This window comes from Oncorhynchus mykiss, chromosome 21, assembly GCF_057628025.1.
Source record: "Oncorhynchus mykiss isolate SJ-2025 chromosome 21, ASM5762802v1, whole genome shotgun sequence".
Classification (NCBI taxonomy): Eukaryota; Metazoa; Chordata; class Actinopteri; order Salmoniformes; family Salmonidae; genus Oncorhynchus; species Oncorhynchus mykiss.
Genome location: NC_143042.1, coordinates 37,912,501 through 37,925,000, shown reverse-complemented (window position 1 = coordinate 37,925,000; position 12,500 = coordinate 37,912,501). Strand labels below are relative to the sequence as shown.

The 12,500-nt window shown below is 55.0% G+C and overlaps 1 protein-coding gene across 2 annotated transcripts in view; it reads left to right on the top strand.

The window, feature by feature from the left end:
* dnah2 (dynein, axonemal, heavy chain 2) overlaps positions 1-12,500 on the top strand; it is a 234,031-nt gene that overhangs the window by 134,931 nt on the left and 86,600 nt on the right. For both annotated transcript variants that reach the window (XM_036957925.2, XM_090214597.1), the window contains exon 43: positions 12,416-12,500. This exon is cut by the window's right edge and continues 33 nt beyond it. In XM_036957925.2, the coding sequence (XP_036813820.2) occupies positions 12,416-12,500 (85 nt within the window). The remainder of the gene's footprint in view (positions 1-12,415) is intronic.

Here is a 12,500-nt window from a genome sequence, read left to right as displayed (position 1 = left end):
ACTCACCTGCTCTGTCTACCCTACCTCCACTCACCTGCTCTGTCTAACCTACCTCCACTCACCTGCTCTGTCTACCCTACCATCACTCACCTGCTCTGTCTACCCTACCTCCACTCACCTGCTCTGTCTACCCTACCTCCACTCACCTGCTCTGTCTACCCTTCCTCCACTCACCTGCTCTGTCTACCCTACCTCCACTCACCTGCTCTGTCTACCCTACCTCCACTCACCTGCTCTGTCTACCCTACCTCCACTCACCTGCTCTGTCTACCCTACCTCCACTCACCTGCTCTGTCTACCCTTCCTCCACTCACCTGCTCTGTCTACCCTACCATCACTCACCTGCTCTGTCTACCCTACCATCACTCACCTGCTCTGTCTACCCTACCCTACCTCCACTCACCTGCTCTGTCTACCCTACCATCACTCACCTGCTCTGTCTACCCTACCTCCACTCACCTGCTCTGTCTACCCTACCTCCACTCACCTGCTCTGTCTACCCTACCTCCACTCACCTGCTCTGTCTACCCTACCTCCACTCACCTGCTCTGTCTAGCCTATCTCCACTCACCTGCTCTGTCTACCCTACCTCCACTCACCTGCTCTGTCTACCCTACCTCCACTCACCTGCTCTGTCTACCCTACCTCCACTCACCTGCCTTGTCTACCCTACCTCCACTCACCTGCTCTGTCTACCCTACCTCCACTCACCGTGCTCTGTCTACCCTACCTCCACTCACCTGCTCTGTCTACCCTACCGTCACTCACCTGCTCTGTCCAACCTACCTCCACTCACCTGCTCTGTCTACCCTACCTCCACTCACCTGCTCTGTCTACCCTACCTCCACTCACCTGCTCTGTCTACCCTACCTCCACTCACCTGCCTTGTCTACACTACTTCCACTCACCTGCTCTGTCTACCCTACCTCTACTCACCTGCTCTGTCTACCCTACCTCCACTCACCTGCTCTGTCTACCCTACCTCCACTCACCTGCCTTGTCTACACTACCTCCACTCACCTGCTCTGTCTACCCTACCATCACTCACCTGCTCTGTCTACCCTACCTCCACTCACCTGCTCTGTCTACCCTACCTCCACTCACCTGCTCTGTCTACCCTACCTCCACTCACCGTGCTCTGTCTACCCTACCTCCACTCACCTGCTCTGTCTACCCTTCCTCCACTCACCTGCTCTGTCTACCCTACCATCACTCACCTGCTCTGTCTACCCTACCATCACTCACCTGCTCTGTCTACCCTACCCTACCTCCACTCACCTGCTCTGTCTACCCTACCATCACTCACCTGCTCTGTCTACCCTACCTCCACTCACCTGCTCTGTCTACCCTACCTCCACTCACCTGCTCTGTCTACCCTACCTCCACTCACCTGCTCTGTCTACCCTACCTCCACTCACCTGCTCTGTCTACCCTACCTCCACTCACCTGCTCTGTCTAGCCTATCTCCACTCACCTGCTCTGTCTACCCTACCTCCACTCACCTGCTCTGTCTACCCTACCTCCACTCACCTGCTCTGTCTACCCTACCTCCACTCACCTGCCTTGTCTACCCTACCTCCACTCACCTGCTCTGTCTACCCTACCTCCACTCACCGTGCTCTGTCTACCCTACCTCCACTCACCTGCTCTGTCTACCCTACCGTCACTCACCTGCTCTGTCTACCCTACCTCCACTCACCTGCTCTGTCTACCCTACCTCCACTCACCTGCTCTGTCTACCCTACCTCCACTCACCTGCTCTGTCTACCCTACCTCTACTCACCTGCTCTGTCTACCCTACCTCCACTCACCTGCTCTATCTACCCTACCTCCACTCACCTGCCTTGTCTACACTACCTCCACTCACCTGCTCTGTCTACCCTACCTCCACTCACCTGCTCTGTCTACCCTACCTCCACTCACCTGCTCTGTCTACCCTACCTCCACTCACCTGCTCTGTCTACCCTACCTCCACTCACCTGCTCTGTCTACCCTACCTCCACTCACCTGCTCTGTCTACCCTACCTCCACTCACCTGCTCTGTCTACCCTACCTCCACTCACCTGCTCTGTCTACCCTACCTCCACTCACCTGCTCTGTCTACCCTACCTCCACTCACCTGCCTTGTCTACCCTGCCTCCACTCACCTGCTCTGTCTACCCTACCTCCACTCACCTGCTCTGTCTACCCTACCTCCACTCACCTGCTCTGTCTACCCTTCCTCCACTCACCTGCTCTGTCTACCCTACCATCACTCACCTGCTCTGTCTACCCTACCATCACTCACCTGCTCTGTCTACCCTACCCTACCTCCACTCACCTGCTCTGTCTACCCTACCATCACTCACCTGCTCTGTCTACCCTACCTCCACTCACCTGCTCTGTCTACCCTACCTCCACTCACCTTCTCTGTCTACCCTACCTCCACTCACCTGCTCTGTCTACCCTACCTCCACTCACCTCCTCTGTCTACCCTACCTCCACTCACCTGCTCTGTCTACCCTACCTCCACTCACCTGCTCTGTCTACCCTACCTCCACTCACCTGCCTTGTCTACCCTACCTCCACTCACCTGCTCTGTCTACCCTACCTCCACTCACCGTGCTCTGTCTACCCTACCTCTACTCACCTGCTCTGTCTACCCTACCGTCACTCACCTGCTCTGTCTACCCTACCTCCACTCACCTGCTCTGTCTACCCTACCTCCACTCACCTGCTCTGTCTACCCTACCTCCACTCACCTGCTCTGTCTACCCTACCATCACTCACCTGCTCTGTCTACCCTACCTCCACTCACCTGCTCTGTCTACCCTACCATCACTCACCTGCTCTGTCTACCCTACCATCACTCACCTGCTCTGTCTACCCTACCTCCACTCACCTGCTCTGTCTACCCTACCATCACTCACCTGCTCTGTCTACCCTACCTCCACTCACCTGCTCTGTCTACCCTACCATCACTCACCTGCTCTGTCTACCCTACCTCCACTCACCTGCTCTGTCTACCCTACCTCCACTCTCCTGCCCTGTGTACCCTACCTCCACTCACCTGCTCTGTCTAGCCTATCTCCACTCACCTGCTCTGTCTACCCTACCTCCACTCACCTGCTCTGTCTACCCTACCTCCACTCACCTGCTATGTCTACCCTACCTCCACTCACCTGCCTTGTCTACCCTACCTCCACTCACCTGCTCTGTCTACCCTACCATCACTCACCTGCTCTGTCTACCCTACCTCCACTCACCTGCTCTGTCTACCCTACCTCCACTCACCTGCTCTGTCCAACCTACCTCCACTCACCTGCTCTGTCTCCCCTTCCATCACTCACCTGCTCTGTCTACCCTACCTCCACTCACCTGCTCTGTCTACCCTACCTCCACTCACCTGCTCTGTCTACCCTACCTCCACTCACCTGCTATGTCTACCCTACCATCACTCACCTGCTCTGTCTACCCTACCATCACTCACCTGCTCTGTCTACCCTACCATCACTCACCTGCTCTGTCTACCCTACCGTCACTCACCTGCTCTGTATACCCTACCTCCACTCACCTGCTCTGTCTACCCTACCGTCACTCACCTGCTCTGTCTACCCTACCTCCACTCACCTGCTCTGTCTACCCTACCTCTACTCACCTGCTCTGTCTACCCTACCTCCACTCACCTGCTCTATCTACCCTACCTCCACTCACCTGCCTTGTCTACACTACCTCCACTCACCTGCTCTGTCTACCCTACCTCCACTCACCTGCTCTGTCTACCCTACCTCCACTCACCTGCTCTGTCTACCCTACCTCCACTCACCTGCTCTGTCTACCCTACCTCCACTCACCTGCTCTGTCTACCCTACCTCCACTCACCTGCTCTGTCTACCCTACCTCCACTCACCTGCTCTGTCTACCCTACCTCCACTCACCTGCTCTGTCTACCCTACCTCCACTCACCTGCTCTGTCTACCCTACCTCCACTCACCTGCCTTGTCTACCCTGCCTCCACTCACCTGCTCTGTCTACCCTACCTCCACTCACCTGCTCTGTCTACCCTACCTCCACTCACCTGCTCTGTCTACCCTTCCTCCACTCACCTGCTCTGTCTACCCTACCATCACTCACCTGCTCTGTCTACCCTACCATCACTCACCTGCTCTGTCTACCCTACCCTACCTCCACTCACCTGCTCTGTCTACCCTACCATCACTCACCTGCTCTGTCTACCCTACCTCCACTCACCTGCTCTGTCTACCCTACCTCCACTCACCTTCTCTGTCTACCCTACCTCCACTCACCTGCTCTGTCTACCCTACCTCCACTCACCTCCTCTGTCTACCCTACCTCCACTCACCTGCTCTGTCTACCCTACCTCCACTCACCTGCTCTGTCTACCCTACCTCCACTCACCTGCCTTGTCTACCCTACCTCCACTCACCTGCTCTGTCTACCCTACCTCCACTCACCGTGCTCTGTCTACCCTACCTCTACTCACCTGCTCTGTCTACCCTACCGTCACTCACCTGCTCTGTCTACCCTACCTCCACTCACCTGCTCTGTCTACCCTACCTCCACTCACCTGCTCTGTCTACCCTACCTCCACTCACCTGCTCTGTCTACCCTACCATCACTCACCTGCTCTGTCTACCCTACCTCCACTCACCTGCTCTGTCTACCCTACCATCACTCACCTGCTCTGTCTACCCTACCATCACTCACCTGCTCTGTCTACCCTACCTCCACTCACCTGCTCTGTCTACCCTACCATCACTCACCTGCTCTGTCTACCCTACCTCCACTCACCTGCTCTGTCTACCCTACCATCACTCACCTGCTCTGTCTACCCTACCTCCACTCACCTGCTCTGTCTACCCTACCTCCACTCTCCTGCCCTGTGTACCCTACCTCCACTCACCTGCTCTGTCTAGCCTATCTCCACTCACCTGCTCTGTCTACCCTACCTCCACTCACCTGCTCTGTCTACCCTACCTCCACTCACCTGCTATGTCTACCCTACCTCCACTCACCTGCCTTGTCTACCCTACCTCCACTCACCTGCTCTGTCTACCCTACCATCACTCACCTGCTCTGTCTACCCTACCTCCACTCACCTGCTCTGTCTACCCTACCTCCACTCACCTGCTCTGTCCAACCTACCTCCACTCACCTGCTCTGTCTCCCCTTCCATCACTCACCTGCTCTGTCTACCCTACCTCCACTCACCTGCTCTGTCTACCCTACCTCCACTCACCTGCTCTGTCTACCCTACCTCCACTCACCTGCTATGTCTACCCTACCATCACTCACCTGCTCTGTCTACCCTACCATCACTCACCTGCTCTGTCTACCCTACCATCACTCACCTGCTCTGTCTACCCTACCGTCACTCACCTGCTCTGTATACCCTACCTCCACTCACCTGCTCTGTCTACCCTACCGTCACTCACCTGCTCTGTCTACCCTACCTCCACTCACCTGCTCTGTCTACACTACCTCCACTCACCTGCTCTGTCTACCCTACCTCCACTCACCTGCTCTGTCTACCCTACCATCACTCACCTGCTCTGTCTACCCTACCTCCACTCACCTGCTCTGTCTACCCTACCTCCACTCACCTGCTCTGTCTACCCTTCCTCCACTCACCTGCTCTGTCTACCCTACCTCCACTCACCTGCTCTGTCTACCCTACCTCCACTCACCTGCTCTGTCTACCCTACCTCCACTCACCTGCTCTGTCTACCCTACCTCCACTCACCTGCTCTGTCTACACTACCTCCACTCACCTGCTCTGTCTACCCTACCTCCACTCACCTGCTCTGTCTACCCTACCATCACTCACCTGCTCTGTCTACCCTACCTCCACTCACCTGCTCTGTCTACCCTACCTCCACTCACCTGCTCTGTCTACCCTTCCTCCACTCACCTGCTCTGTCTACCCTACCTCCACTCACCTGCTCTGTCTACCCTACCTCCACTCACCTGCTCTGTCTACCCTACCTCCACTCACCTGCTCTGTCTACCCTACCTCCACTCACCTGCTCTGTCTACCCTTCCTCCACTCACCTGCTCTGTCTACCCTACCATCACTCACCTGCTCTGTCTACCCTACCATCACTCACCTGCTCTGTCTACCCTACCCTACCTCCACTCACCTGCTCTGTCTACCCTACCATCACTCACCTGCTCTGTCTACCCTACCTCCACTCACCTGCTCTGTCTACACTACCTCCACTCACCTGCTCTGTCTACCCTACCTCCACTCACCTGCTCTGTCTACCCTACCTCCACTCACCTGCTCTGTCTACCCTACCTCCACTCACCTGCTCTGTCTACCCTACCTCCACTCACCTGCTCTGTCTACCCTACCTCCACTCACCTGCTCTGTCTACCCTACCTCCACTCACCTGCCTTGTCTACCCTACCTCCACTCACCTGCTCTGTCTACCCTACCTCCACTCACCGTGCTCTGTCTACCCTACCTCCACTCACCTGCTCTGTCTACCCTACCTCTACTCACCTGCTCTGTCTACCCTACCTCCACTCACCTGCTCTGTCTACCCTACCTCCACTCACCTGCTCTGTCTACCCTACCTCCACTCACCTGCTCTGTCTACCCTACCTCCACTCACCTGCTCTGTCTACCCTACCTCCACTCACCTGCTCTGTCTACCCTACCTCCACTCACCTGCTCTGTCTACCCTACCTCCACTCACCTGCTCTGTCTACCCTACCTCCACTCACCTGCTCTGTCTACCCTACCTCCACTCACCTGCTCTGTCTACCCTACCTCCACTCACCTGCTCTGTCTACCCTACCTCCACTCACCTGCCTTGTCTACCCTGCCTCCACTCACCTGCTCTGTCTACCCTACCTCCACTCACCTGCTCTGTCTACCCTACCTCCACTCACCTGCTCTGTCTACCCTTCCTCCACTCACCTGCTCTGTCTACCCTACCATCACTCACCTGCTCTGTCTACCCTACCATCACTCACCTGCTCTGTCTACCCTACCCTACCTCCACTCACCTGCTCTGTCTACCCTACCATCACTCACCTGCTCTGTCTACCCTACCTCCACTCACCTGCTCTGTCTACCCTACCTCCACTCACCTTCTCTGTCTACCCTACCTCCACTCACCTGCTCTGTCTACCCTACCTCCACTCACCTGCTCTGTCTACCCTACCTCCACTCACCTGCTCTGTCTACCCTACCTCCACTCACCTGCTCTGTCTACCCTACCATCACTCACCTGCTCTGTCTACCCTACCTCCACTCACCTGCTCTGTCTACCCTACCATCACTCACCTGCTCTGTCTACCCTACCATCACTCACCTGCTCTGTCTACCCTACCTCCACTCACCTGCTCTGTCTACCCTACCATCACTCACCTGCTCTGTCTACCCTACCTCCACTCACCTGCTCTGTCTACCCTACCATCACTCACCTGCTCTGTCTACCCTACCTCCACTCACCTGCTCTGTCTACCCTACCTCCACTCTCCTGCCCTGTGTACCCTACCTCCACTCACCTGCTCTGTCTAGCCTATCTCCACTCACCTTCTCTGTCTACCCTACCTCCACTCACCTGCTCTGTCTACCCTACCTCCACTCACCTGCTATGTCTACCCTACCTCCACTCACCTGCCTTGTCTACCCTACCTCCACTCACCTGCTCTGTCTACCCTACCATCACTCACCTGCTCTGTCTACCCTACCTCCACTCACCTGCTCTGTCTACCCTACTTCCACTCACCTGCTCTGTCCAACCTACCTCCACTCACCTGCTCTGTCTCCCCTTCCATCACTCACCTGCTCTGTCTACCCTACCTCCACTCACCTGCTCTGTCTACCCTACCTCCACTCACCTGCTCTGTCTACCCTACCTCCACTCACCTGCTATGTCTACCCTACCATCACTCACCTGCTCTGTCTACCCTACCATCACTCACCTGCTCTGTCTACCCTACCATCACTCACCTGCTCTGTCTACCCTACCGTCACTCACCTGCTCTGTATACCCTACCTCCACTCACCTGCTCTGTCTACCCTACCGTCACTCACCTGCTCTGTCTACCCTACCTCCACTCACCTGCTCTGTCTACACTACCTCCACTCACCTGCTCTGTCTACCCTACCTCCACTCACCTGCTCTGTCTACCCTACCATCACTCACCTGCTCTGTCTACCCTACCATCACTCACCTGCTCTGTCTACCCTACCTCCACTCACCTGCTCTGTCTACCCTACCTCCACTCACCTGCTCTGTCTACCCTACCTCCACTCACCTGCTCTGTCTACCCTACCTCCACTCACCTGCTCTGTCTAGCCTATCTCCACTCACCTGCTCTGTCTACCCTACCTCCACTCACCTGCTCTGTCTACCCTACCTCCACTCACCTGCTCTGTCTACCCTACCTCCACTCACCTGCCTTGTCTGCCCTACCTCCACTCACCTGCTCTGTCTACCCTACCTCCACTCACCGTTCTCTGTCTACCCTACCTCCACTCACCTGCTCTGTCTACCCTACCGTCACTCACCTGCTCTGTCTACCCTACCTCCACTCACCTGCTCTGTCTACCCTACCTCCACTCACCAGCTCTGTCTACCCTACCTCCACTCACCTGCCTTGTCTACACTACCTCCACTCACCTGCTCTGTCTACCCTACCTCTACTCACCTGCTCTGTCTACCCTACCTCCACTCACCTGCTCTGTCTACCCTACCTCCACTCACCTGCCTTGTCTACACTACCTCCACTCACCTGCTCTGTCTACCCTACCTCCACTCACCTGCTCTGTCTACCCTACCTCCACTCACCTGCTCTGTCTACCCTACCTCCACTCACCTGCTCTATCTACCCTACCTCCACTCACCTGCTCTGTCTACCCTACCTCCACTCACCTGCTCTGTCTACCCTACCTCCACTCACCTGCTCTGTCTACCCTACCTCCACTCACCTGCCTTGTCTACCCTGCCTCCACTCACCTGCTCTGTCTACCCTACCTCCACTCACCTGCTCTGTCTACCCTACCTCCACTCACCTGCTCTGTCTACCCTTCCTCCACTCACCTGCTCTGTCTACCCTACCATCACTCACCTGCTCTGTCTACCCTACCATCACTCACCTGCTCTGTCAACCCTACCCTACCTCCACTCACCTGCTCTGTCTACCCTACCATCACTCACCTGCTCTGTCTACCCTACCTCCACTCACCTGCTCTGTCTACCCTACCTCCACTCACCTGCTCTGTCTACCCTACCTCCACTCACCTGCTCTGTCTACCCTACCTCCACTCACCTGCTCTGTCTACCCTACCTCCACTCACCTGCTCTGTCTACCCTACCTCCACTCACCTGCTCTGTCTACCCTACCTCCACTCAACTGCTCTGTCTACCCTACCTCCACTCACCTGCCTTGTCTACCCTACCTCCACTCACCTGCTCTGTCTACCCTACCTCCACTCACCGTGCTCTGTCTACCCTACCTCCACTCACCTGCTCTATCTACCCTACCGTCACTCACCTGCTCTGTCTACCCTACCTCCACTCACCTGCTCTGTCTACCCTACCTCCACTCACCTGCTCTGTCTACCCTACCTCCACTCACCTGCTCTGTCTACCCTACCTCCACTCACCTGCTCTGTCTACCCTACCTCCACTCACCGTGCTCTGTCTACCCTACCTCCACTCACCGTGCTCTGTCTACCCTACCTCCACTCACCGTGCTCTGTTTACCCTATCTCCACTCACCTACTCTGTCTACCCTACTTCCACTCACCTGCTCTGTCTACCCTACCATCACTCACCTGCTCTGTCTTCCCTACCTCCACTCACCTGCTCTGTCTACCCTACCATCACTCACCTGCTCTGTCTACCCTACCTCCACTCACCTGCTCTGTCTACCCTACCATCACTCACCTGCTCTGTCTACCCTACCTCCACTCTCCTGCCCTGTGTACCCTACCTCCACTCACCTGCTCTGTCTACCCTACCTCTACTCACCTGCTCTGTCTAGCCTACCTCCACTCACCTGCTCTGTCTACCCTACCTCCACTCACCTGCTCTGTCTACCCTACCTCCACTCACCTGCTCTGTCTACCCTACCATCACTCACCTGCTCTGTCTACCCTACCTCCACTCACCTGCTCTGTCTACCCTACCTCCACTCACCTGCTCTGTCTACCCTACCTCCACTCACCTGCTCTGTCTACCCTACCTCCACTCTCCTGCCCTGTGTACCCTACCTCCACTCACCTGCTCTGTCTACCCTACCTCCACTCACCTGCTCTGTCTACCCTACCTCCACTCACCTGCTCTGTCTACCCTACCTCCACTCACCTGCTCTGTCTACCCTACCTCCACTCACCTGCTCTGTCTACCCTACCTCCACTCACCTGCTCTGTCTACCCTACCTCCACTCACCGTGCTCTGTCTACCCTACCTCCACTCACCGTGCTCTGTCTACCCTACCTCCACTCACCGTGCTCTGTTTACCCTATCTCCACTCACCTACTCTGTCTACCCTACTTCCACTCACCTGCTCTGTCTACCCTACCATCACTCACCTGCTCTGTCTTCCCTACCTCCACTCACCTGCTCTGTCTACCCTACCATCACTCACCTGCTCTGTCTACCCTACCTCCACTCACCTGCTCTGTCTACCCTACCATCACTCACCTGCTCTGTCTACCCTACCTCCACTCTCCTGCCCTGTGTACCCTACCTCCACTCACCTGCTCTGTCTACCCTACCTCTACTCACCTGCTCTGTCTAGCCTACCTCCACTCACCTGCTCTGTCTACCCTACCTCCACTCACCTGCTCTGTCTACCCTACCTCCACTCACCTGCTCTGTCTACCCTACCATCACTCACCTGCTCTGTCTACCCTACCTCCACTCACCTGCTCTGTCTACCCTACCTCCACTCACCTGCTCTGTCTACCCTACCTCCACTCTCTTGCCCTGTGTACCCTACCTCCACTCACCTGCTCTGTCTACCCTACCTCCACTCACCTGCTCTGTCTACCCTACCTCCACTCACCTGCTCTGTCTACCCTACCTCCACTCTCTTGCCCTGTGTACCCTACCTCCACTCACCTGCTCTGTCTACCCTACCTCCACTCACCTGCTCTGTCTACCCTACCTCCACTCACCTGCTCTGTCTACCCTACCTGTCTAGGCTGCCTCATTAGTTACTGTTGTTTTCACGTTCTCTTGCATAATTTAACAGGTGTGACAATAGCAAGGTGTCAGAGTCGTGTGTATAGGTGGCGCTGGAGAATCAAACTGAGTGTAATGGAGCTATTTAATAATGATAAACGAAACAGACTCCAAACACTAAATGTAGACAATAAACAAAGTGGGTACGAGGGCATCAATACAAAACCACCACAACACTGAATAACAAACAATCTCTGACAAAGACCTGAGGGGGAAGAGAGGGTTAAATACACAACAGGTAATGAATGGGATTGAAACCAGGTGTGTAGAAAGACAAGACAAAACCAATGGAAAATGAAAAAGGGATCAATGATGGCTAGAAGACCGGTGACGTCGACCCCCGAGCACTGCCCGAACATGGAGAGGTTTCGACTTCGGCAGAAGTCGTGACACAAGGTCCCCTGGAATGTAAACTCAACAGGCTTGGCTCTAGATGACACCTATCTAAACACACTTCACCTTGTTTGGGATATCAGACATAATATCACTATGATCCAAGGGTTCATTTTCACAAGTTGCTTTAATTTGTAAACATTTCAACTGTATTCAATTATTATTCATTTTATTATTATTATTTTCAATTCCCCATAAAATGAACACCCATCAAAATCAAGTTCTCTTTCTCTGTTTGTTGTGATGTAAGTGTGGAGACGGTGCGTTAAATCCCAGACAAGGCTTTAGCGTTCTCATAGACTCAACAGAAAGACCATTCCGGCCATTACCGGGGTGTGTTTGACAGGTCATTACAAACGTCTCCGCGGTCGTAAAGTTAACGGGGCAAAAACAACAGGTGCAAGCGAGAGTATGAAAGAATCGCAGGAGTAAAATGAAAGCAGCCAATCCGGCGAGATTTAAGTGACAAGTGGATTTTGCGCCCCCTCAAACACAGGAAGTAGATGGTTGAAAACGACAAATCCTCAGGTGTGCGGGGCATGCACGTTGCTATTCTATGCAGCCACGCGATATCAACATGTCCCCTCTCTCTCTGTCTGCTCGTGTCTTTCTCTTGTCATTCCGTAACCCCTACCCCCTCCTTCCTTGTCCACTTTTAGGGCAAATCTAAAATGACAACCGTTTCCCCTTAAGTTAGTGCATTATATGGAGAATAGAGTGTTGTTTGAGACTTATTTATGCTCTCACTGATTGACCTCTTCACCCTTGACCTTTGCCTGTTGACCTGTGACCTGTGTGTGCCCGCCATGCAGGAATGCCCTCTGAACCCCAAGGCGGTGAGCCTCGGGGAGCTGTATGGTGAATACGACCTGTCCACCAACGAGTGGACCGACGGGG